We start from the raw sequence: 25,307 nt of genomic DNA, 5'->3' as shown, positions 1-25,307 counted from the left end.
CCAGCCTCCACTCCACTCCCACAGGTTGGGACAATAACTCTTTTGGTGGAGATCCGGTCGCTCGAAGAGAGCCAGGCAGTCGAGGAAGTTCCAGCCTCCCAGCGAGGCTTTGGCTTCCACTCCAGGATTTTCGCCATTCAGAAGAAGAAGCAGGCGGGCCCGAGATTTGTGCTGGACCTTTCTACCCTCAACCTCTCCTTACCCCTGCAAAAATTCAAGATGGTTATGCCAGCTTTTATAACAGAGACATTGGACAAGGGAGACTGGATGTGCTCCCTGGACCTGAAGGACGCGTACCTACACTTCCCGATTTGGCAGCCCCATTGTTCTTTCCTACGGTTCAGGATCATGGGCTACCATTTCTAATACAAAGTCCTCCCGTTTGGCCTCAACTCCGCCCCCAGGGTCTTTACCAGACTCATGAACGCTGTGGCAGCTATCCGCAGAGCGCAGGGCCTCCACATCTACCCATACCTCGACGACTGGCTCGTCAGGGCATCTTCTCCGGAAGTGATTCACCACTCTTCCCATGCCCTTATGAACAAACGGCACAACATGGGCTTGTCGCTCAACCTCAGGAAGTCACAGCTGCTCCTGACGCAGACTGACATTCCCGGGTCTCATTTGGGACACGTGCTCCGAGAGGGTCTTGCCATCGGAAGACAAGATCTCGGCCATCAAGAGGGCCACCGCCCGCTTCCTCAGCACCGAGGTGAGCTCAGCATGGTGGTACCAACATCTCCTGGGTCTATTAGCGGCGGTCCTGTTAGCCGTGCTGCACACAAGACTAAGGATCATAAGGATTCAGCTGCACTTCGTGGCCTCATGGAGTCAGGAGCGGGGCTCGCAATCCGAGAGGATCTCCGTTCCTACATCTCTGCACCCGGACCTAACTTGGTGGTTCAGGGACTGCAACCTACGAACAAGCAAGCCCTTCCAGACGCCCTCTCCGCAGGCCTCCATCACCACAGACTCCTCACTCGAGGGCTGGGGAGCCACCCTGGACGATCTCTTGGTCCAAGGCACCTGGACTCGACAGGAGCAGGAATACCACATCAATTGGTTGGAGCTGAACGCATATCGCTAGCGCTCAGAGCATTCCTACCACTTCTCAGGGGTAAGGTTGTCCTCATCCAGACAGACAATTTGACCAGCATGTACTACATCAACAAGCAGGGAGGCACCAGATCCCCTCCTCTATGCAGACTGGCGATCAGCATGTGGGAATGGGCCCTGGAAAACAAAATGTTCCTCTCGGCAGTCCACCTCCCGGGGGAATCCAACTTGGAGGCGGAACAGGCTCAGCAGGCTGGGAGTGGACAATTACGAGTGGCAGCTAAACGACCTCGTTATTCAGGAGATCTTCAACAAGTGGGGTCATCCCCAGGTGGATCTCTTTGCCACCTGGCACAACAAGAAATGTCCCCAGTTCGCATCCTGGCAGGGTCAGAGCCCCAGCTCTCTGGGCCACGCATTTCACCTCCGGTGGACCGGAATGAGGGCCTACGCCTTTTCGGCCCACTCCCCTGATCCATAGAGTAATTTCCAAGTCGTCCCGACTCCTCATCATTCTGATTGCTCCATGGTGGCCGGCCAGACCATGGTTTTCGGAGCTTCTCAGCCACTCAGAGGTGCCCCCGATAAACCTCCCGACAGGCCCAGCGCATTTTCTGGTGCAGCAGGGGGGTAGGAAACTAGCCCTCACGGCGTGGTACCTGAGCAGGTAACGCTTCGGCACCTTGGTCTCTCACAGGCCAATCTGGAGATCATATAGGGCACCAGGAGCAAAGCCACCAATCTGGACAACGTGCTCTCCTTTTCGACACACCTCGCTCATTCGGGCGTACATGTCGACACCTGCCGTACATACCTTGCCGTAATTCGGCCTTACAGGAAATCAGAGGAAGGTGTTTTTTCCTCTTCCAACCCTATCGTCAAGAAACACCTGACCGGTCTCCTGAGGCTCTACCCGCCTGTCAAGAGACTGCACTCAATGTGGGACCTGAATATAGTCTTGGGCGCCCTGGCGCACAAACCCTTCGAGCCAATGGCATCCGTGGACATCAGGCTGGTCACCATCAAGACGGTCTTACTAGTCGGTCTTACCTCAGCTCGCAGAGTCAGCGAGATTCAGATGCTGGTCGCCCCTGAACCATATACCACCTTTCACAGGGACAAGCTAGTCATGCGGACGCACCAGCATTTCTGCCCAAGGTTCCATCTGCATTTCACTTGAACGAGGAAATAGTCCTTCCGACGTTCTTTCCTGATCCCAATGACGAAGCACAAAGATTGCTGCACTGCCTGGATGTGCGGCGTGCCCTGAACTTCTACTTGGACAGGACCAAGGGCTTCTGCAAGTCGGACGCTCCGTTTGTCACTTTCGGCGGCTCAAGGCCAGGCTATCAGGCCTCCGGGGCTTCCATATCCCGCTGGATGGTCTCTGCCATCAAGGAAGCGTACGAGGGCCAGCACAAGCCACTCCCGGCCAACATGCATGCCCACGCAGTCAGGGACAAGGCAAAGGCCATCGCATTCCAGCGCGATATACCCTGGCAAGTCATAAGCAGGGTGGCCACTTGGGCCTATCCCTCAACTCTCTGCAAGCATTACTGTTTGGATGCTGGCTCCAGATCTAATGCGGCTTTCGGGAAGGCGGTTCTCAGGAACCTATTTGCTTAAGGAGTGTCTCCTCTCCACCGTGGGGCTACAATCAGTTGTAATCACCCATACAGTATGGAGAAAAGGGGACGTAAGAGTAATTAGAAGTTACTCACCGTAGTGACTAACATACTCTTAGTCCATAGTCCCTTTTCCTCCATACGTCCCACCAACCTCCACCCTAATAATACTGGTGCCATTAGGCAATGTTAAATCTGTTGTCGATGCGTCAATCGGGACTGAGGTGTGGCACCGGTGGGCGGAGTCATGGCAGCGCATGCTCCCTGGGCCGCACCCCGCGTGCCTCTAAATTTAATGGGGGAAGAAGGTTTTTTTTCTGGTGAAAAAGCTTCCGTCTCCCGTCCCATGGAAGGGACGCCCCATACAGTATGGAGGAAAGGGGATGATGGACTAAGAGTACTTTAAGTCAGTACGGTGAGTAACTTATAATTTACACCATGTACCAAATCCGACATCATCTCGTCCTGGGACATAACAGTGGTGGAATTCCACACGGAACAAAAAATGGATTGCATCAGCCTACATATCCCCTCTAATATCGCGTGTAACCAAATCCTGGCAAATGGCTATTACTTATCAATATCTACTGGAACCCGGCAGAAAAGGAAATGTCAAATCTGATCGATCAAGTGACTAAACTGATAGATCATGGGGAAACAACTTATAGCAACTTGAGAGTAGTTATGTGGAGATCAGAATATTGATTGATTAGAGTATGAAAGCAGAGACATTGCTCCCGACCAAGACCCTTGCAAATCCAAGAAGAGCAGGACAATCGCCTGGATGCAGGCCATGGAAGAAAGAGAAATCCACATGTTGAACGGATATACTCCAGGCGAGATTCCCGGGGCAGCAACATGGAGACGGGGTACTCAATAGGCCACTTTAGTCTACTGTTTCGTCTCTGAACATCTTAGACAAGTGACCATGACATGGTTGAAATAAGATGGAACAAAACCCGGATAGAAAAACTGAGGGGTAAATATTGGCAGGATTGAGGTGGAACCAGGAAGAAACAGGCTGCGGATCGGTCGCAAGGATGTACGAGACGGAGTTGAATTCTTGCCAAATCCATCAAAGTAGAGAGATGGACTATACAGCAATGCTCACCGACAATATGGAGAAGAGATCGACTGCAGAGAGAAAAAAAAAAACACTTTCAGCGGATGCACAGCTATGAAGCAAAAATAGTAGAATAAAGAAGCAAATTAAGCAAAGGCCTAAAAGTCTTGAGGGAACTTCCAAAACGGACAAAAGCAGAAACCATAAGGAGATGAAAACAACTTTCGAAACTGGCTGAAATCTCACAAATCTATCCTAATGCAGAACGATGGGGAACTCCTGCTGCATGTGGTGCTGGGGAAGAAATCTAGAAATGTCTGGGAAATATTAAACAATCTGGACTGAAGCACTACTAGGGTACCCCATACCAGAGAACGTTTGGGTGAGATATTATGCTCATCTGTACAGCACCCCAGGCACTCCAAAGACAACAGGGGACAAAGCCAGGCTTAAAACATGTAATCTAGAAATGGAGAGAGAGGAACTACTTGTTCTGTTTAAAAATGCAAGTAGCTCGCGAGCAGCCGGACCTGATGGCCTCTCAAACCACATGTTAAAAGACGACCCTGAACATTGGGCAGACTTCTGTCATATTTGATTTAAACATATCCTGAAGGTTGCAAAGATTCCGCCTAGCTGGAAGTGTGCCCTTTTGGTCCCAATCTTTAAGAATGGGAGCGTCTGGAACCTCATAACTATCATCCAATTGCTTTACTCGACCTATTAAGGAAACATACATTAATGCCAACAGAGACTACCCTTGGACCATGGAACTGAGAAGGAAAACCAAGAGTTTGATGGCACAGGCCAAGAGATTCATAACAGATACGGAAGATTCTCATTGCTTCTAATCATTCAATTTTATAAACAAAAGGCCATCCCTGTTTTGACCTATGGAGCAGAGAGCGCTCTCACCATCTCTTGGGAGATATGGGAAGGGCTAGAAGGCCTGTTTTGGAAAAAAGATTGTGGGCCTTCCAAACTCACTACCAATCACAGTATTAAGATGGGAGCTGGGTCTCCTTTCCATGTATGGGAGGGTTATGTGGAACTCGCTAAGCCTTTTTAGGAAAATAATCATGGAAGATGGCTCAGCTCAATACAAAATATTCAAAGAAAAATCTGGCTACTCTACTGACGAGATACTGACTGTTTGGTTTGCAAGCTGTAAATAAACATTGAATGATGTTGATTCAAGTGAATTGCAGCTTGAACTAAATCCGGGAACGGTAAAACAGAAACTTTGGTGTGCTGATTGGAATCAAACGGAAAGATCGAGGGGAGCCTCTAAACTGGGTTGTTTGGCCAAAAATAACAGCAGGTTACTGAATGTTGTATCTAAATACCTGGCAAAATTCCCAAGCCTGGTACAAAGGAACCTATTCCTCAGATTCAGACTGAACATGTTGCATACCAAAGAAGTTCTTTTCACAAGAGGCCAAGACTGGGCCATTGACTCGTCTTGTAGATTCTGAAGAGAGTTCACAGAAAGTTTAAACACCTGCTATTGGAATGTACGACCATCTAGAAATAGGGGAGACCTGATCGTAAACTCCCCATTGCTGGACATTGATGAGTGGTGGTAAAGGTTTATGGCGGAAATTATTTCAAATACATTTTTGCATTGGCACATTTTGTAATGGAAATCCTACCTCTATAGGTGGTCTGGGACGGTTTTATCAGGCGGTAGGATGGTTTGTTACTTTGTAAATTAAGGGGAGTACATAACTAACAGGAATTATACTTAGTGGACACAATGGAATACTGATATTTTGCCAGACGGGCTTTGGGACTGAAATTCGACTGGTCCAGGTATTTGTGTCTACACCCTCACCTTCTCACCTTTTCTCTTCTTTTGGCACTTTTCTCTTTACAGTTCTTCTCCTTCCTCCTCTCCTTGTATTTTTGTTTAAATGGAAGTTAACTTTGTAATTCACTGTATACAAAAAAAAAAACAAAATATGCAGGTCAATGATTTTGGATTGTGCCTGAACCCTGCAACTATGAGCCACAAATAATGTTTTTACTACCAACACTATTGCTGTTGCCGACTACCTGGCAGCTGCTTCTGCTGAAGCTAAGATTGTCTTTATTAGGGCGTTTGAAATGATTTTACCCTCTTGGAGGAATGGCTGAGTTCTTGCCTCCTGAGCGTTTTGTTGATGAGTACAGGTTCAGAGGTTGCTGGGCAATATTTGTTCTCAATGTGAGAATGCACGTCTTTCATCAGTTGGGTTGACTATGGTATGTGTGCACTGTTTTGTGATCTGTTCCATGATGGGAATTATTTGAGTGGTAATTTTCTATTCATCAAAGGTTTCCATTAAGAAATAAATGTCCTCATTGTACATTCTTTTTAATTAAATTGGGGTTTCAGCCTCTAGTTCACTGAATAGTACTTGGACTGGTATTCACTGTGTGAGGGTGAAATGGGGGAAGGGGTAACTCCCCTCATCCAAATAGTCCATGTTATAGTTTTACTATATGTTATTTGCCACATCTTGCAGCATCACCTTTGATGAAAAGAAAATTATCACTCAAACAATTCCCATCATAGAACAGATTAAATAGTGAACAAATACCATAACAAGCCCAACTGCTGCAAGACGTTCATTCTCACTTTGAGAACAAATGTTGACCAGCAACCTCTGATCCTCGACTATTATCAGGGCTCACACCAAATCAGATTCCTTGATTATCACCACTGCATGTAAAAGTGTGGTGCACCAGCATCAAGGTCCGAAGCCCTGAGAAACAGGAGAGGAAATGGATGCATGCATTGGGATGAAAGATCGCCACAAAAGTGGCATACAACCTTCGAATTTCCAGTTTGAACACACTTGACAAGAGCAAAATGGAATACGCTAGAACTCATTAAGATAAACTCAGGAGGCAAGAACTCAAGGATTCCTCCCACAGGGTAACATTATTACAAACACCCTAAAAAAAGACAATGCAACAGTGATGGTGGTGGCAATAAAAAGATTACTCGTGGCTCATCTATAAACATACAGTGATGGAGAATCAATCCATAAATAGACCGTGATGAAGGACCTAAACTCACTATGGAATTTGAAAGCTTGTAGATGTATTTGGTGTTCCTTGGTGTATTTAGTATTCCTTGCATTTTACACACTGTCCTCCTGTCCTGATCATAGTATGCAGGACAGTGAGTCTAGGGCCCTGGTCTCCAGTGCCCATTTGTTTAGTCAACTGCTTTCTTAGGGCCTCTTGCACCAATGCATGACTCATATCTGCCCCTTGTTTGATACTAAGAACCACATTGCCATGTGGTTTTCTCGCGGCCCTTCTTAGGAGTTGAGGTGTGTGGGGCGCGTCTTTTCGGGAGTATTGTGGGCACCCTTAGAAGTGGGACACTGAACGGGCTTGAACACTGTCCCTTCTTTGATAGTCATTCTAGTGTCACTCTCTTGGAAGTAGCATTTGCAGCTCCTACGCTATAACAGTGTCCACATCATTGACCTCAGCACCATGTTTTAGGTGAGCCAGAGGCATCTGAACTGCCTGCCTCCATGACTTAGGCTGCTGAGAGTTGCAACTTACTTGTTTTTAGTGTCTTAGGTTTAAATATTGCACAGTTTTTGTTTCTTGGGGTCCCGTGCAATACAGTGGTTGCAAATCAAGTGTTTAGCTATCCACGGGAACTGGTGGTTGGAAGGAGGCAAAACTTTTAACCATGGGCTTGACACACTAATAACAAGGAAGAGTAAATTTACAAAAATATTAATCATTCTCAAAATGCCTTGCCTCCATGGTGCCAGCCCTGATCCAACATGGATGGATCCTTGTATCAAGGAACTTCATAGTGATTTTATTTTCCTTTCCACTTCATGATCAAAATCAATGTCAGGGGAATAAATAAACCTGTGAAGGATATCAACTGCAAGGAATATCGTGGGTTACAGACAAACAGTTCCTATTACAGGAACACACCTGTTGACATGCAAATCGAAGATTCATAAACACATTATAATACACCAGACAAAACACTAGTGTGGGACTATACACAGCAACAGAGTCTAGCCTTGGGAAAAATAGGATAATCATTTTTTAATTGGAAAAGAATATTCAGGCTTTCCACAGGTGAGCAAGTCCCAAAGCTACTGTCATCTCAGTGGCCAATGAGCTTACCTTCAATTACCTCCTTGCAAGATGTACTGGGACACAGCCTTTCCCCTTGGTTGACGGCAATGATTTAAATTTGGTTTTCTTGGCTTACACAAGTTAAGGAAGCTATTTGACTTTATCCTTAAAAGGAATGGTTGCTCACTGCCTTCATGCTTTATGGTGGAAGCTACATTTATTACATGAATACATACCAGCAGGTTATATTTCAAAATAATTTATTTGTGTGGCACTGGAATAAGCCAAAGTCCTTGGCACCGGCACATTATAAACAAACCACATGATACAGGGATTCAATATATTAGTAAATAAATAGATTTTACATTTTTTAGCAAAGTGAAATCCCCCCCCCAAAAAACGTATATATATATATATATAAAATACAGGCACATTTTGCGATATAAAATATTTTTCATAATTTTTTCACTGTTTTTCTAAAAAGGTACCCAACATAAAAAAAATTAAAAAGCTGCCTTACTGTGGAATGGACAGAAAGAGCACCACAGTTCACACTGCAGGAGGCGGACAAGAGGCCTGCGGCATCTTTTTTCCTTATGTGTTTGGACACAGAAGTAAGGTTGAGGATGGTTGTGTACGAGGAATAGTGAACTATGGAGGTTTTCAGTGGCAGGCTGGCACGGTGGAAGTGGAGAGTTAAGGTTTTAGTGTGGTGCAGTGGAAGACACTTCGAGAAAGGTGGTCCAACATCTGCAACCTCCAAAGGCAACGTAAGGCATACTTAATTCTTTGGTCTCAGCCAAAAATCGGACAGAGAAACCAGTCCTTGGACAGTCTAAATTTAAAAGCAGTAAGGCACAGATTTAGAAAAACGAGCTATCCTGGACACCTGCTACAGCTTGACATATTGGCATTAAAGGGCACTTACTATGGTCGGCCATTGGTCGGGAGACGACGAGTAACATTTAACCAATTTGTTAGTCGGAGCCTTGTGGGACACTCCAAACCCTGGATATGTGCATACGGTAGCTGCATCAGCTCGTCACTGAGGTGCGACATACTTAGTACCTTAAATCAAAACCCTTCCTGAATACTAGTTGTTCATATTGCTTAAAAGTGATGCTTCATCTCGGCACTAGATAACTGTACTGCACGATCGCTCAAGTTACACAGATCGCGCAGCCATTAGACTAGAGAGGTCAACCCGGTTACACGGAATGCACACTGAATAGCTAAATGAAAGCTGAAAGTTGTAGGGGGATTACCCAATTCATCACAGGTTACATATATATGGCAGCCATGCGTAGACCGCCGTGCTGGCCCAATATGACATAGCTCTTACATGCTTAGGCAGAGCTACGTTTCACGCTATAAACAGCAGAGCGGTCACAGGCTGAGTATTCCTTCATGTTTTGTTTAACTTGAAGGTCTTGAACTGTAAATGTTTAAATGCTATGAGTGATGTCTAAAGTTAAAGATGTACAGTATTTCTCGTTCCTCATAGAACGTAATATTTGCTTAGTGACAGTTCAGCAGACGACTCCTCATTCTGGTTCGGCAAAAGAAAAATAAGAGGGTGTTTATAATTCAGCCAACCAGTGGAGGTTGGCAGTCATCACACCATAAAATGTTGTATAGCACTGCACTAAATTGCTAGTGTGTTGGTTATGGGCAAAGTTATATATGTGTGAAATCACTCAACTTGCCTTTAAGATACTGGAGTAATGGATGTTGTGGCGCCGATGACCTGCCAAAATTCTCCCATTTGGAAATCTGTAGGAATTGCCATAAATGGGTGTTTATTCCAATAATTCCAATTCCTAACACGAAGAACACTTTATGCGAACACTTTATCCCAACACGGTGTAGCTTGAATTTAGCAGGTGGAGAACAGTGTCATTAGCTAGTCATTGTCATTAGCTATAATTAACTGAACAGAGAATGGTAGCTTAATTTTACGACGAAATATGGTGGCTGAACTAATTCCAGAGCATACTTTCAACAGGTTGGTTATTCCATGGGTACCTTATGTGTAACAGAAGGGCCTTTTTGCAGCCCACAGAGCATCACGAACATTACCTATTGTATGCCCCATCCACAGACGGATCTTTGATGCTCTCCCCACTTCAAGCATTGCAAAAATCCATCACAATACTCCCTGGTCTTCAATTAAGGACCATACTCTGTTCACTTCATGCTCTGAAATGGGTTGATGCACGGCAGTCCTAGGAGTAAAACGGTCCGTTGTGCCCCCCTTTTATTCAGGGAAAAATATGTTGTAGCAACTCTTCCCCTGGACGGAAGGGTTCACGGTCGGGCTCGGCAGTGGAGCAGTATGCAGTTATTCCACAGCTCTTGTTAAAAAGATAGGTCTCTGCAGTTCCCCATTTCTGGGGGTTGGAACAGTATGTTTATATCTTATGCCATCACCAATGGGAATGTTTTCAAGCTTTGGAATAGGCCAAAATTACTGCCCCATTCTCAACAGTGGGCTACACACATAGGTGTTTGTGTTCTTGGTATGGTTGTTCTACATCACCCAGAACACCAATGCTATCCTGCTACTTCAGAGAAGTGGTTTCAATTGGCAATACCCGCATACATAATCTGTAAAATAACATTTTGCTTCTTTATAACCTTTGAGACAACCACATTCGATGCATTGTAGCACCATTTGGAAGGATTTCCTGACACTCCAGTGAAAATGGAATGAAAAATGAACAGGTGTAAAACATCTGCATTTGTTCTAGATAATGGGATACCTACAGTTATTGGAGTGCATTTTTTTTTACAGGCCATGTGTATCGTAGGGGCTTGGCAGGATGCACCCTGCTGTAGTGCATTGGCAGGTTATAATCTCAGGTGAAAGGGAAAACCTGAACAAGTGTAATGGTGGGAGATGAATGGTCCCACGCTGCATGGGTCACGTCAAGGAAATGGTATAGCTGCACAGTGTACATTTACTCTATGGGGAAAACCCCAAAGGCCTACACATTTCCATTGGATGCAAATAAATATTTGATACAATGATCCACAATAAAACAGAACCGATTTTTAAGTGCTACCTAGAAATCAAGAGTCAGCAGAAAAAGTCCAGTGTAATCCAGAAACCCTGAAGCAGGGAAATCCAGTGCTTTGTAGGATGCTGGAGTCATTGAAGACCAGTGTGACAGGCTGGGTGTCCACAGACTCCGCTACATCCAGAGTACCACACGGGCCCAAAGATAGGAAGAAAGGTGATTAAAGGCTTGTACAATGGTTTCCCCTCAGCTCTGAATGCCAGCGCTCTGAGCAGCAACACAGATGACTAGACTTCTTCTGTGCTTCATTCTGCAAGTCAACAATCCACTGACGAGAACCAAGATCTTGCTGCAATGAAAACACAAAAACAAAATCACTAAAGCCGTCCTCCATCAGAAATGTAAATAATAAGTTTATCGCATTTCTGTAAATGTGAAATAAACACTAGATTTCATGCAACATGTTCCAATAATGGAAAAGAGGTAACTGCATGGGCACAGAAATTTAGGCGAGAAAGCAAGATTATTGTTTTTCATTTCTATTAAACAAGAAAATACATAATATAAACCAGTGAAGGACCGTTGTCTGTAAGCCAAGCAACAATAACGGCACAAATATAATCAGAAAATCGAATTAACGACCTCCTGTGACACACACCCATCTTATTTTAAAAGGATTATCTTCAGATTATATTCTCAAAATGAAAGCACTACTCAATTTTCAGTGTATTTTTTTTTGTTTTTACTGGATGGCTAACACGTGCTTCGACCTTAATTCCTAAGGTTTTCTTCAGGGCGTTTGATACAGTTAGTTGGTCAGGTCTGAGTGTCAACCCAACCAAAAAAAGATATACTCTGAAAATGGAATAGTGCTTTCATTTTCAGAATTTTATTATCGGAGGATAATCCTTGTGTCGAGAAGGTCATTAATTAGATTTTTTGTTTAATTTGGTGACCTTGGGCAAGTGTCACTGTTTGTGGCCAAAGCCAACTAAACCCCTTTAAATATATTGATCAGATACAAAAGTGAGAGTATAGGCTTTCATATTCGTGGTAGAAAGCTTAATGAAATGTTAGCCCGTACTTCAAATTACAAATATAATCAGCACTGCCTGTCTGGGCGGCGGGGTGTGAACACACTACACCAACACCAGGAGCCATGGGTAAATGGAGGGGGTGAGGGGTAAGCACAGTTGCAGGTGCTGTTGATTACACCCTTCATGTGCAGCGTGCTGAAGCAAGACCGTGTTTCAAAATATGCACCATCATCTCATGGTGCACACACATTTAGAAACGTGTCTGTCCTGGTCAGCAGGAACTTCTAAATTGGGAAATGCACGACAAGCATCCTCCTGGTGGACTGGCCAATGATGTATGTCGAGAGCTTGATGAACAGTCAACGCCGTTACAAGAGCTGCCCAGTTCTGCTTCATTAAGACATCGTGAGTCTAGACCTTCATGAAAAGAGGCTCTAGAACACTCACAGGACATGAGAACAGAAGGGGAATCCCACATAGTTCATGTGGGATTGTCTCTGCCTGGCTGCTGCTTTTTCCCTTTCCTTATAACTATGTGATTTACCTTCTGAACGCACCCTTCTTTCACTATCTCAACAGCAGTATTATGAAGAACGCTTAGTAAACACCATTCTTTGTAGACCTATGCCTACTAAACACTAGCACCATGGCATTTGCCTAAAATCATGAACACGCTTGCCATTAGCTAACAGTACTCAAGTATTTAGCACAACCAGCCCTACAAATAAGGGGTGTATTCGCCACTGACCCCATACAAATAGGTAAATACTCCCCATAAAAAAATAGGAAATCGGAATGTAGGACCTTCGTTTTCATATTTTTTTTTATTTATTCACCCCCTTCATTTTATTTTTTTGACACAATGCCGGTTTTGTTACACTAACTGGTTAGGTTGTGTTATGTCAGGTTATACGTTTCATCGATTCACTTCACATTAATGTCAAATGTGAAGAAGCCATAATAAGGCAGACAGCACTCCACAAAATACCCAAATAAATAATGTGCATGAACGGCACCCAGTTCATGAAAAGGGGCATAGTGCCCGAAGTAGACCTGTAAATATAAGCTGGTTAGCACACTGTACAACTTTGTTGCACCCAAGGTCCCCATGTTTCCCTCTTAACAGGACATGGTAATCGAAGCGCAGTTTGAGAAGGGTGAACCAGGCTCGCTCATACAAAAAATCTGCCAGAAGAACCTCATGCCGCACCAATCTAACCACCCCATGAACTTCGCAACATGCCTTGAGACCGGCCGGAAAGCTAGGGGTTGTATCTAGCCCTCAGTGCAAGTGGTGACCTTCCCACGATCCATTTTAGAATGTCACTGCACACACCGGGGCGATAATTTGACAGTTATTTGACAGTTGGTCTGGGCTATAATAACCTGCAAATAATTTGTCAAAAAAAACTTACAAAGAGGGAAACAATTCTTTAAACTGGAATATGGGATTTAAGATCTTAATTCACCTAGATGCCAATAACCCACTGCCAAATGTTTTCCCTGGACACATTTATTTAGTCTTTTGAAGTCTTGAGAAATGTACAATCATCACTTGCTTTAGGCTGTCTTTCATCATACTTATGTTTCCGTTAACATGATAATTTGTATACTTTATTGCATCATGAGGAGGTGAAACACGTTTGCATTCTGGGTAATAGGAACAAGTTCAGTAGATTTTTCTATGTGATGAGATCAGGGCAAGTAATAGGTTAATGGGGTGAATCACATCATCATGGTGAAAGGAGAGGATCTAGGGCCTCCTGGGTAATTGGGACAGCATGTCTTTTAATAATAGGCACCACTACACAACAAAGGTTACAAGACACTGAGGAGCATCAGGGATTGCTACTGGCATTGCAGGGAACACATCTTTTTTCAGGGGCATGCCATGTTAGAGGAAGCAGAAGAAAGTTGCAGTGTGACACGTTAGCAGAATGGTTACTCACCGATTCCTTAAGCTGTCAGCACTGGGGATGTCCACTAGTGCAGATGCTCGAGTTTGAAATCTGTGATATGGAATGATAACATACTGGTTCCAGATCGGTTTACTAGGAATGGACTCAACTGGCGAGTGTGGGCATCAGTAGCTAAAGTCATATGTAGAACTACAAAGAGGCAAGGGAAGGCACCTATTCTGCCATGGGTGAGGATATAGTTTACAGAATGGCTGAAGTGTTCTCTGGATTTGGAGGACAAGCCTTGGACTTCACCAGCAAATAGCTGGCATCTCTTGGTTTCTCCAGTGATGTTTTGTACATCAAATGTGTGGGCTGACATAGTTCATGTCAAGGCTCAGAAGAAATGTTCTTTTAGTGATGGCTTGTGCAGTGAGAGTTGGCATGGTCCCATTTGTGTTCTGGGGCAATGGCTGAAGCTCTCTTCTTGTCTTAGGGTATAATGGGGAAGGTGGGCCTGGGCTGCGGGTTCACAGGCATTGGCTGCTCCTCTTTCGGCGCTGTGTGCTTCACTGTATGCCCCTCAGCTGACGGTTAAAGTGCGAACAGTAGGTTGGCACTTCCCTCTCAGTATTGTGAAGGGGCGGCTGGGGTCATCCCTCAGATCCTCTAAATATTTTCTTTCACGCGATCTGCAGCCCCTCAGCTGTGTGTGTGTTAAACTGTATGTTCACACATCCTTTCCAGACCCTCTTTTGATCCTGCAATTGAAATAAAAGACATGGGTCACTCAATGCTGAGGTAATGTTTACCCATCCAAAAGCAAACCAGTCAATCTAACAACCAATCCTTTTTACCGACCCAACATCTTTTTCTCCCATCATTCTAGACCTCTATCAACTCATCGTTTTATCTTTGCCATTGAACAATCCACCAAGGCAAATGTCTAAACTTTCCCGTTTACTTTATCAATCCACTCACCTGAACATCACATCTGTTTGACATTTCAAACATTACAATTACTGTGGATTGATACTTGAATCCGTTCGCTATTCCCCAACCTATTTGAAAAATTAGCACAAGTTAAACATCAGCAGCGGGAGTCTCGCAATCTGAGAACCCTCCACATGGGTTCACACTGTAGTGAAAATGAATCAAATATTGCGATACTTTCTCCGCGCTTGATACTAATATTCACAAATTACTTGTTCACGTTATACAAATCCATGTGCAGATAGCATAAAAATAATAATAGTCCACACTGTGTGTTCAATCCAATGTTGTCTTTATGTTGAAATTATATAGTTCGTGATTTGTGTCACCAATAGCCGACACGCGTTTCGACTGTTGTAGTCGTTCTCAAGGCTATATTGGTACAGTTCGCCATAATCAAATGCACAATGATTCACAATAAAATAGACAAAACATTATATTTCATGTAATCAAAAAATATTGAAAATAAAAACATACCACACAGGTTGAAGTAGGTTTCGAGAGATGCAAGCAACCATGGAAATTCAGAATAGAGATAAAACCACATATTTGATTACCAATCTAATACACATCATACCTTATGAATAATGTGATGAGAAAACTTGATGCATTCAAAATCTATTTACAATGTCCTGAAGGCGCAAATTTGGCGCCCATTGCTACTCTTCTCTCCTGCACATAGTACTGATCATTATATAAACATACATTATTCTTAAGCGTGAATAGCAGAAATTCTTTCAACATGCTTCCAATAAGAAGCTGAACAACTCCTGAAAGTAAATTCCAACGCTTTTAATGCCCGATCATGTCCAATGCTAGTGTATAGTGCCGTCACACCTAAAGTTGCAAGTAAGTATTGTGATTGCCATTCAACAGACTCTAGAAACTGCAACACATGTGTACTATCTCTAATGTAACATTTGATTTCTGTCACAAAAGGTTTCAAAGCCTCTTCTAAATATTGTGATAAGCCTTCTGTGGCCCATCCTATGCCACTCATAATGGGTCTCACTTCTGGCAGCAGTTCTTTTTGCATTTAATTATATAGATGTCAAGAAAACAACACGTGACAAGGGTAAGCCTATTCAAAACTTTTAGACACCGGATTACGGGAGCGCAATTGGGTTGAACAACAAGGATTTTTCACTTGGGTGAAGGTTTAGACAATGTAAGGAAGGAGAGCAACGGGTGGTCAGCTGGTGTGGTCACAGGACATTGTAAATAGATTTTGAATGCATCAAGTTTTCTCATCATATTATTCATAAGGTATGATAATGTGTATTAGATTGGTAATCAAATATTTGTTATTTTCTCTATTCTGAATTTCCATGGTTGCTTGCATCTCTCGAAACCTACTTCAACCTGTGTGGTATGTTTTTATTTTCAATATTTTTTGATTACATGAAATATAATGTTTTGTCTATTTTATTGTGAATCATTGTGCATTTGATTATGGCGAATTGTACCAATATAGCCTTGAGAACAACCACAACGGTCGAAACACATGTCAGCTATTGGTGACACAAATCACGAACTATATAATTTCAACATAAAGACAACATTGGATTGAACACACACTGTGGACTATTATTATTTTCATGCTATCTGCACATGGATTTGTATAGTGTAAACAAGTAATTTGTGAATATTAGTATCAAGCGCGGAGAAAGTATTGCAATATTTGATTCATCAACATTTCAAACATCCAACCACCTGCTCACTCGGTTTGTCTGTCCCCTTAATAACACATTTACACTTACACCTCTACCTTACCAATCAACCAACCTATCCTCCATTAATAATTCAACCAACATCTTACTCATTCATTTGCCATCCATGTTTAATAACATATCTAGCAATCCGCAAAGCAGATGCTGTGTGTGCGGTGCGGTGGTTACTTCATAAAAAGACAATGTAATCAAATAAATCCCACTAATCCACCCACCAATGGTCCATTAACATTCTCCAATCGGGCCACCACGTTATCCACCCGTCCATCTACATCCCATGTATTCACTTGCCCATCCCTTCCACTGCCAAACTAGCCGCGAATGTGCCCTCCTGACCATATTGTTCATCCATCCAACTCATGTAGATGGGCCAGGCCTTGCTCCTTCCGCCTTCCTTTGCATGACATTTATCTACTGTCACGCTTATCTAACCCGTTTTTCATGAATACCCATATCTGTTCATCCACCCAATTAACCTTAATCATCATCACATAAACCGACTGTCAGCTTAAAAATCCTTGTACTGCACTCTGTTAGTCTTATGCGGCAACTACCTTTTCCAGCTTCCGCTTGCTATTGTCCTCGCATCTCGCCAGCTGTCTCCATCACACCTTTTTCTTATTATTAACAGTTTGTCTGCTGCTGAAACCTTGACTAAGATATATCAGTTGCACTTGACCAGAAATGGTTTCCTTCACTGCACAGGTTCCTCTAGTTACCAGCTAAACACATAGCCTAGTCATATTGGCAACAATGTGAAAGAAATTGCTGAACCCAAAGCTTAGTTACATCATCTGCATTGTGAAAAAACAAATGTATTATCCTTGCTTCAGCCTCTGTGTCAATGGTTGAATCCATAGTTCTATTCCCTGCATTTGGATAGACATTATTCTTCATTGCATCTGCTCCCTTACCCCCTCCAACCAATCATTCCTTTCACTTTTACTTTATTGCACTTATATTACGCAACAAGTGACCCAGAGGCGTAAGTACGGCACAGTACAAAAACAAGAACAAAAACACACACATTTAAACATACACTGCAAATAAAAATCTTACAATATAGACGATGCAATCATACATGCAACACGATAAAATAACATAGGCCTGAACATAGGCAGTATGCAAACAAATAATGGATCTATGCAATAGAATTCACAATCAGCTTTAACTCAGATAGCACATTAATCAGATTGTTACTATTTGATAGAAACGAAGGAAGGTTGCTACTACTACAGCCGACCAATATACAATCTCTATTCTGAAATGAACACCATTGGTCGATCTTGATTCTACAAAGAACCTTCAAGTCAGTAGTTCTGATGGCTCCCAAACTAGCCCGTTTGTCTAAGCCAGGCTATGAACTGGTTCCTCAAAGTTTCTTTAGATTCAAACCCTGCTTGCGTTATAACATCAGAGATGATAACATTTCTCTGGTCAAGAAAACATTCTCTTAAGGACTTGTCCAGTACAGAAGGCATCTGAGATTTAGCAAACATGCAGTCTCCTCCTGGGTGTCCCTTTGGCCTTATTTTTACCACAATAAGCATCTGACAACAGAGTCAGACACAAGTCCTCCGCTACAACATGAGGCCTAGCCATGGATGATTGGGTCTGCCCTTCCACTAAGGTACTTGTAGGAACCTTATTCTGAAAATACTTCTGCTCACCATTTGCCAAGATTCCTTATTTAATAAGATCAGTTGCATCCATCTCAGTATGGCAAGTTTTATCCTCCAGCCCTTTCTACTGCTTGATGGGGTCCACTACTCAGAGTTCAAACTTAGATGAACAGACCGGCTTTCCATAATCTACCTGATGGGTTTGGCAGCTTTTATCCTCAATTACAGCCTCTAAGCAAGGGTCGAATTGACATGAGCGGGCTATCTTTACCAGCATCACACATTGTGCAGATTTCTCTGAGAGGTCAAGCCAGATACCAAAGTCATGGACGTTTTTACATTTCTGTAAATCATCAATAATCCTGTCTGACTATTTGCCACATTGATTCGATGTTCTCAGGATCCACATTATACATCTCTGTAGAATCCACCATCGACTCTGCTGCATTATTCATCAAGATATCTTTTTCCCTGCACGACTGCTGGGGCAAAACAGGACATGGCAGTGCCAGGATGAAATTAGAATTTATTTATATTGCGCTTGTACACAAGTGTTTCAGAGCGTGACCAGGAAAAGGGAGGGGATCTGGGGAGAAAAAAAAACAACAATCTTACTAGGCCCAGTGACATTGAGAGCGTGCAAGTGCATGGAAGGAGGGGAGAAGTGGAAAGTGCGGAACAGGAGGGAACAGAATAAATAATAAGTAAAATAAATAGAGGCGATAAACACTGGTAGTGCAGCCAGCAAGCAGCAAGCAGCAAAGTGCTACGTTAGTCCGATAGGGTTTAACTGATAAGTGCAGAAGAAAAGTGGGTGGGGGACTGTATGGGTACAGATACGGACCCCAGTGCAAGCGGTGGCCCGGAGGCAGTGCAGTAGGGTGGCAGGGTGAGCAGGTACCTGGGTAGGGTACCCGGGCAGGGTGAGCAGGTACCTTGTACTTGGGCCCAAAGAACAGAGGGTGGCCAAGTGCACGGTGCCGAGAGAGAAAGCAGATTAGCAGGGGAGACGAGGGGCAAAGGCAGAAGCAAGGAGGAAGGTCTTGAGCTGCTTCCAGAACCGGAGATGGTGCTCCTCAAGTGTGTAGTACTACCACACTACAAACCCCTAGCCCCATCCAGTTTAAGATTCTGAACTTCATGTTTTATCTGACCCACTTTAACTATATCCATATCAACATTGTGGAAGGAGTGTTTTATTCTCTTGGAGTTGCAAGACCTCCGATAGCCGATTCCTGTTCAGAGTATAAATCTCCCTCCTGTTCAGTCCAGCCATAACTACCAGGAGGAAACCCACTAGTTTTCACAATCACTCAAGACCGGCCTCTAGTGTGGGGAGGCTCCAGGCACCTCTGCGCCACTAGCGACTAAAATATCATCAAGACCTCCTGTGTTAAAAAACAGATCCACAGGAGACCAGCTGGTAATATGGGCCTAGAAAAGAACACAAACCACTTTGACACTCAAACACGTCCAGGCATCTTTCGTTATTAGACCACCAAGAGCATAGTAAGACCTCAGAGTGATTGGATAGGTGAAAGGTAAGGTAGCGAGATCAAAAGGCACAAATTCTGTGCCATACACCCTGTGCAACTCTCCCAGCATGCTCACCTGAATGCTTTGTCCTCACTTAGTGCTTACCCCAAGGCAGTAACCTTATAGCTCCTAAAACTCTTGCCAAGCACCACCTCGGTCCTGTGGCATGCCGAGACCCACTCCACTGGGCGCCCAATTCGATCCGCTTTCTCTTTTCATTCCCACGATAAAACCAACAAACTCTGCACTGGCAAACAAACAACAAAATACCAAGAAACTGCAAAGACAAGAGAACCAGAAAAGAAGAAGGGAAAAGGAAAAAGAGAGAAGCCACATTTCTATCACTCAATAACGCCAACTCTAGCTTTGAAAAGCAAACAGTCGTCCCAGACAAGCCGGCAAACTACTTCCCAATCTGAAACACTATTCAGCAGGAAAGGTCTAGGAACATTTATATATGGTCCACTTCAACGAGATTTCACAGAATCAAAAAACCTGCTTCATTGGACACAGCATGGCCTCAGACCCACAAAGGGCAAAGCAAGAACACTGCTATATATAGGATATGCTAAAGAACAAAGCGGGGACAATAGAGAGTGCAGTAGAGAAAACTAGGAGATGACCAATTGTGCCACTTCGTGAATAATTTAGGTACCGCTTATTGAGATTTTCAAAGAAACCTTCAAATGAACATTTATTATTGTAATCCAGTGAGTTAGATACAGCAGAACATGTATTGAATTGCAACATTTCAAACAAAATGAATCCGATGTATCTAATTCTGCTCAGAGAATGGACTACAGGTGTTTCTTGTTACGCGCCTCTTCATGGAGAAATATAACAACTTAATAGTTTCAAACTTTGATGGTGCTTGACTATTATACATTAAACTCGTTGTTGATTAAAGTCCAATTAATGTTTCAGATGTTCAGAAAATGTGAATATGCAACAGCTAAATTGTTTAGGAAGTGACACAATTAGTCATCTACTAGTTTCCTCTAATGCAATCATGTAGTTATATTTAAGGTACTAGTGTCTAGGATGACACAATACAGCCCATCTTTGGGCAAGCACAATCGTTTTGTGTTTTTCAAAGCACTTATTTGGAGACAATTCAGAGTGCTCATCCTTCTGGACCTTTCAGCTGCCATCAACACCTTTACCATTAGTCACAAACTACCTATAAAAAGACTGGAAGACACTGAAATAAGAGGAGTTGCTCTGTACTGGATAGCCTCCTTCCTCAGCAACAGTGCAAAACCACCATTTGGTCACATACAGATCCGAGCCTCCCCATTTTGATTGCGGAGTACCCCAAAGATCCACATTATCACCCCTTCTCCGACACCTATATGACTCCACTACACAAATAATGAGCTTCTCTGGACTAACTTGCTAGAACTATACAGAGGACACCAAAATTATGGCAGATAACTCTGCAAACCCTCAGCCAGATGGAAAAAAGATGTCTTGCAGACAGACTATTGGATGATGACTAACACACTAATTAAAGCTCAACCATTACAAAACCGAGCTCATGCTCCGCATTGCAATCCTGTCGAACACATTTTCAGTCCCCTGGCCCTTGAGTTGGGCATGTGTCTAGCACAGTCCTCAACAATAAGGAACTATGGAACAAGAATGGACGGTAGCCTCACAGTAGAAGCCAAGTCAAAGCGATTTTTAGATGCTGCTTCAACCAACTTTGCATGCTACGACGCATAGTACTATACCTTTCCTTTACCCAAAAGACCAAAGCCATCATATTGCTCGGCCCAACACAACTGGATTATGCCAGCAGCCTTTATCCAGATCTCCTAGCTTGTGGGCAATCTAGAAAGGGCTTAATATGTGGTGACAATGTTTGAACACACCACCACATGCACTTTGCATGCTATACTGGCTCCCTGCCACAGCCTTACCATGGAAAGGTCTAAGCTTGCTTTGTAAGAAGGTTTCTGCACTGCACACCCACTAGGATTTGGTAACACCCAATTTGATTTAAAAAACGGACCATATGGCCGTTTTGATCGAAATGGGCATTACCGTTTTGTTTGAATCCAAAAAACCCAAACATGAGCAGTGGGGGTGTCCCTCGCTACCTTACCATTGGCGGCAGAGGACAAAAAAACAAAACAATGAACGGTCAAAACGGGGGGCCGAGCAATAACACTGCGGGCAGTTCACCCGCGAACATAACAAGCATGAACTAACATCCCAGATCCCAGGATTCACTTATCAAGCAACGCCGTAGTCCAGTTCCCGACAAGCAGATTGTCTTTCTCATGGTTATCTACTCAACTATGGAATTCCCTACACAAACATCTCTGCATGGAAGCAAACCATCAGATATTCAGGAAACAACTCAAAACATGGCTCTTCAACTAATACGAACCAAATGTACAACAAAAACCTGGACTACCCTGATGATCTTTGCAGGCTTACATACACCTCAATCTTGTGGTCTATGACCGCCCATACGATCAAACTAACAAAAGATTTGGACAGAGCTGCTGAACCTACCAAAACAAAGCAAACATTCAACAAGCACTCCTAAGAAATCAGCAAACACTTACCCCCACTACACCTCTGAAAAACACTTCCCCCGTGAATGTATGTGGCTTCCCTCACACCACATAAACTGCCTGTTAGACGCTCCACAAGATGTAGCATACTATACGCACATTCATATCCTACCCTTCCATCCACACCTCACCCCAAACCAACCAATCCAATGCCTCTACTACTACCACGACCATCATCACCTTAACTCTGGTGCCACCCTTACAGCTAACACACTAGAGAGCCTGCTTGCTTAACATGGCTAACAAAGTAGATTTCCATACTTATAACAAAGGCAATGGATGCTTCCGACTTGCACTCACCAACATGACAGCCTTTCTGCTCCTTACCTTTCCCACTAACCCAGGAACATGAGCCCTCCACCTTCTCTACATAGGCATGCGCAGCAAGTACAACATCAACGGCAGAAAGGAGCTTTACAAGACCACTTTACCTTACCTGGCTTTTCTCAAAATTCCTCTCTAGTCACTTTCCCTACATGACTGAACTCCCAAATGTCATATGAGCAACAGCAAAAAAAAGCCACTGCAGGGGTTTTAGTTGCCAACTGCGTGGAGGTTTCAGACGGTAGTCAAAGTAAGTTATGGAAGACAGTGGGGAGGGTGTATGTCATAGTAGTTCTCTTTGCCAACTTAAATCAAGTCTTATACTGTCCCCCTAAACCCCCCCCCCCCGTCTGCCTTCAACCCCATCAACCACAGAATGTGAGTCCTATGCAGTTTCTTCAGTCTCTTTTACTGTCCAAGTTTCAGACTCCTGCACGGCACGTGTCATGTGAAAATGTACAAGGCTCTAGTTCATGGCAAGTTTGTATCATAATACACAAACACGGACACATCACCCACCGTCCTGTTGCAGAGACTAGTGTATTCCAAATAGAGATTATCATTATTTAGTATATTATCTAAAGGTTGTTTTGATCATCCCTCATACAGAACATCCTGAAAACAGAATGCCTTTTATCACACTCTTGAATCATTGGCAATATCCTGGCTATCGAAAACACACAAACATGTACATGCTGTGGCAACACCCAAATCCCTTTGAAGTAAAATTGTCAATACTTTAACTCACCCAGATTACACTTCAGAGATGACTGGTAGAGGTGACCATGTGCCTCTTTTGAAGGTGCCCATTTTCCTGATAAGTGAGTTGGTACTGAGGGCTTACAGTCTTCTGACCCTTTGTCACAGTCCAACTGGGGCTCAGGATCTGTAAGGGAAGCCCGGCGCTCCCAAACCACCCGAGGCCTTGAGCAGCATGGCATTGGTATGTCCCTAGTACGTCTGGCATCAAGTAGCAAAGGACCTGCCATAGGTGGCTGTGCTGCCGCAGGACAGCAGTAGCTGGGGCTGTGCTCATAGTGGATATGAACACTGCATTCCTCAGGCATGGCTACATTATCTGGAACGTTAAGAGGCACTGCAGGCTCTGGGGGACAATGTCTTTTCCGCCTATGGTGCCGACTGTGAGCCCACCTCCGAGTCCTTATAAAGTGCACAGGTCCAGCAGCAGCTGGTTGACCAGTGCCCATACCATCCACGTTCTGCAAACCTGGTAATCGAGAAGTGGTTCTTGCAGTATCATGTACCTGCTTTAAGCGGGGTTTCCTTGAGTGAAGGGCATTCTGGGACACAGAGGTGCACTCTACCAGCTTGGGACAGTGCTGTGTTGTATCTGATTTGGGTTTAGCTCTGGTGCCACTATCCTTGGCAGTACGAGAGCTAGACCTGGCCCCAGAAACTTTGGGGACCTTCCTGCCATGTACGTTAAGGTGCTGATCAGCTCTTCCTGTTGAACATGGGGAAGTCTTTCCATAATGATGATGCCGATGGTGATGATAGTGAACATGGCTGGAAAATTGGTTGTCGACTTGGGTGCCAATGTCATGCACAACTGAATCTAGAGAGTCGGGCCAGCTCCCCCTTCGAGGCTTGTCTGGACCATTGTCCAGTGTTGGAGATTCCGGCCTGTAGTAGATGTGTGGGTCATAGTCACTGCTTAAGGAACTGCGAAAGGTGGAGTGGCTCCCATACACTCCCTGTAGACTGACATCCGTACAGTTCTGAACAGAATCGCTAGAGGAGCCGTGGCAGGGACCTGAGCTGGAGTCACTGCCTGGACTGTCTGCAAGGTAACCACTGTGTACAGTTCTGAAGCTGTCCCCAGAGCAGCTGCCATCCTGTCCACGACTGACTGTGGCAGTGTTGTGTTGCCTGGCTGATTCCAAAGTTCTAGATCCAGGGCACGGTGCTTGGAACTGGTGTAAGAATGTCCAAGGTTGCAAAGGAGCCCCTCTCCAGTGGGACACCCTCCTCTGCGATCTTGCAAATTCACCCTGAATAGCAGACCTGTGCTGGCACTGGCGATGCACCGACTGTGCTGGGTAAGGGTGATAGTGTAGTGAGCCAACATCCAGCTGCGATACTTCAGGGGAGGACAGCAAAGGTACTGTGGTTGGGGGAGTTGCTGCCATCCTCCCTTGAGGATACATCAGTGTGTTGGCTTCAGTCTGTGAATGGTGTAAGCGTGCATGGCCAGGATAGCGTCTCCACAACTGCACTCCCTGATGCTGCGCTGGGATCCGGGAAGCATTTGGATCACCTGCTGAGAAAAGAACAACATATAAGACTTGCAGTTCCATGCACAGATAGGCTGCTGCCAATACAAAATACCAAATCAATTAATCATTTAATAATATAACTCGTCCAGAAGAAAGTGGTGCCTTCAATAGAAACTCCAAATGTATTAAAGGGCGATCTAATTTGTAGGCCATTTCTTACACAGAGGTGAGATTTTTTTATTACCGTGTTACACAGTTGTACAAAAAAGAAAGATACACAAAACAATACAAAATTCAAAATCAACAATCCACCCAAGCAATAGCACAAACGTTCTCAATACATCCAGGGTAGATACAGTCCACCAATATAGAAGCAATCTTTCTCCAAATGATAGTACAAAATATAATGCAAGATTTGTTTTTTTCCACTCATGACCAAATACCACAAAGCTTCCCCCAAAAAAGCACACCCAAGCC

General features: G+C 44.0%; 1 protein-coding gene across 2 annotated transcripts in view; it reads right to left on the bottom strand.

Moving 5' to 3' along the window:
- Positions 1–8,091: 8,091 nt before the first annotated feature.
- Positions 8,092–25,307, bottom strand: part of RNF43 (ring finger protein 43) — a 333,549-nt gene continuing 316,333 nt past the window's right edge. The window contains exons 8-10 of one of the 2 annotated variants that reach the window (XM_069614840.1): positions 23,342–24,871; positions 13,855–14,564; positions 8,092–11,217 (exon numbers count right to left, since the gene is read on the bottom strand). In XM_069614840.1, coding sequence (XP_069470941.1) covers positions 14,521–14,564; positions 23,342–24,871 — 1,574 coding nt within the window. In that variant the 3' untranslated portion in view covers positions 8,092–11,217; positions 13,855–14,520. Of the gene's footprint in view, positions 11,218–13,854; positions 14,565–23,341; positions 24,875–25,307 lie in introns of both variants that reach the window. The other variant, XM_069614839.1, reaches the window with a different exon arrangement.

This window comes from Ambystoma mexicanum, chromosome 9 (genome assembly GCF_040938575.1).
Source record: "Ambystoma mexicanum isolate Mex_15411 chromosome 9, UKY_AmexF1_1, whole genome shotgun sequence".
Classification (NCBI taxonomy): domain Eukaryota; kingdom Metazoa; phylum Chordata; class Amphibia; order Caudata; family Ambystomatidae; genus Ambystoma; species Ambystoma mexicanum.
Note: the sequence above shows the minus strand (reverse complement) of the source record. Positions and strands in the feature narration are given on the sequence as shown.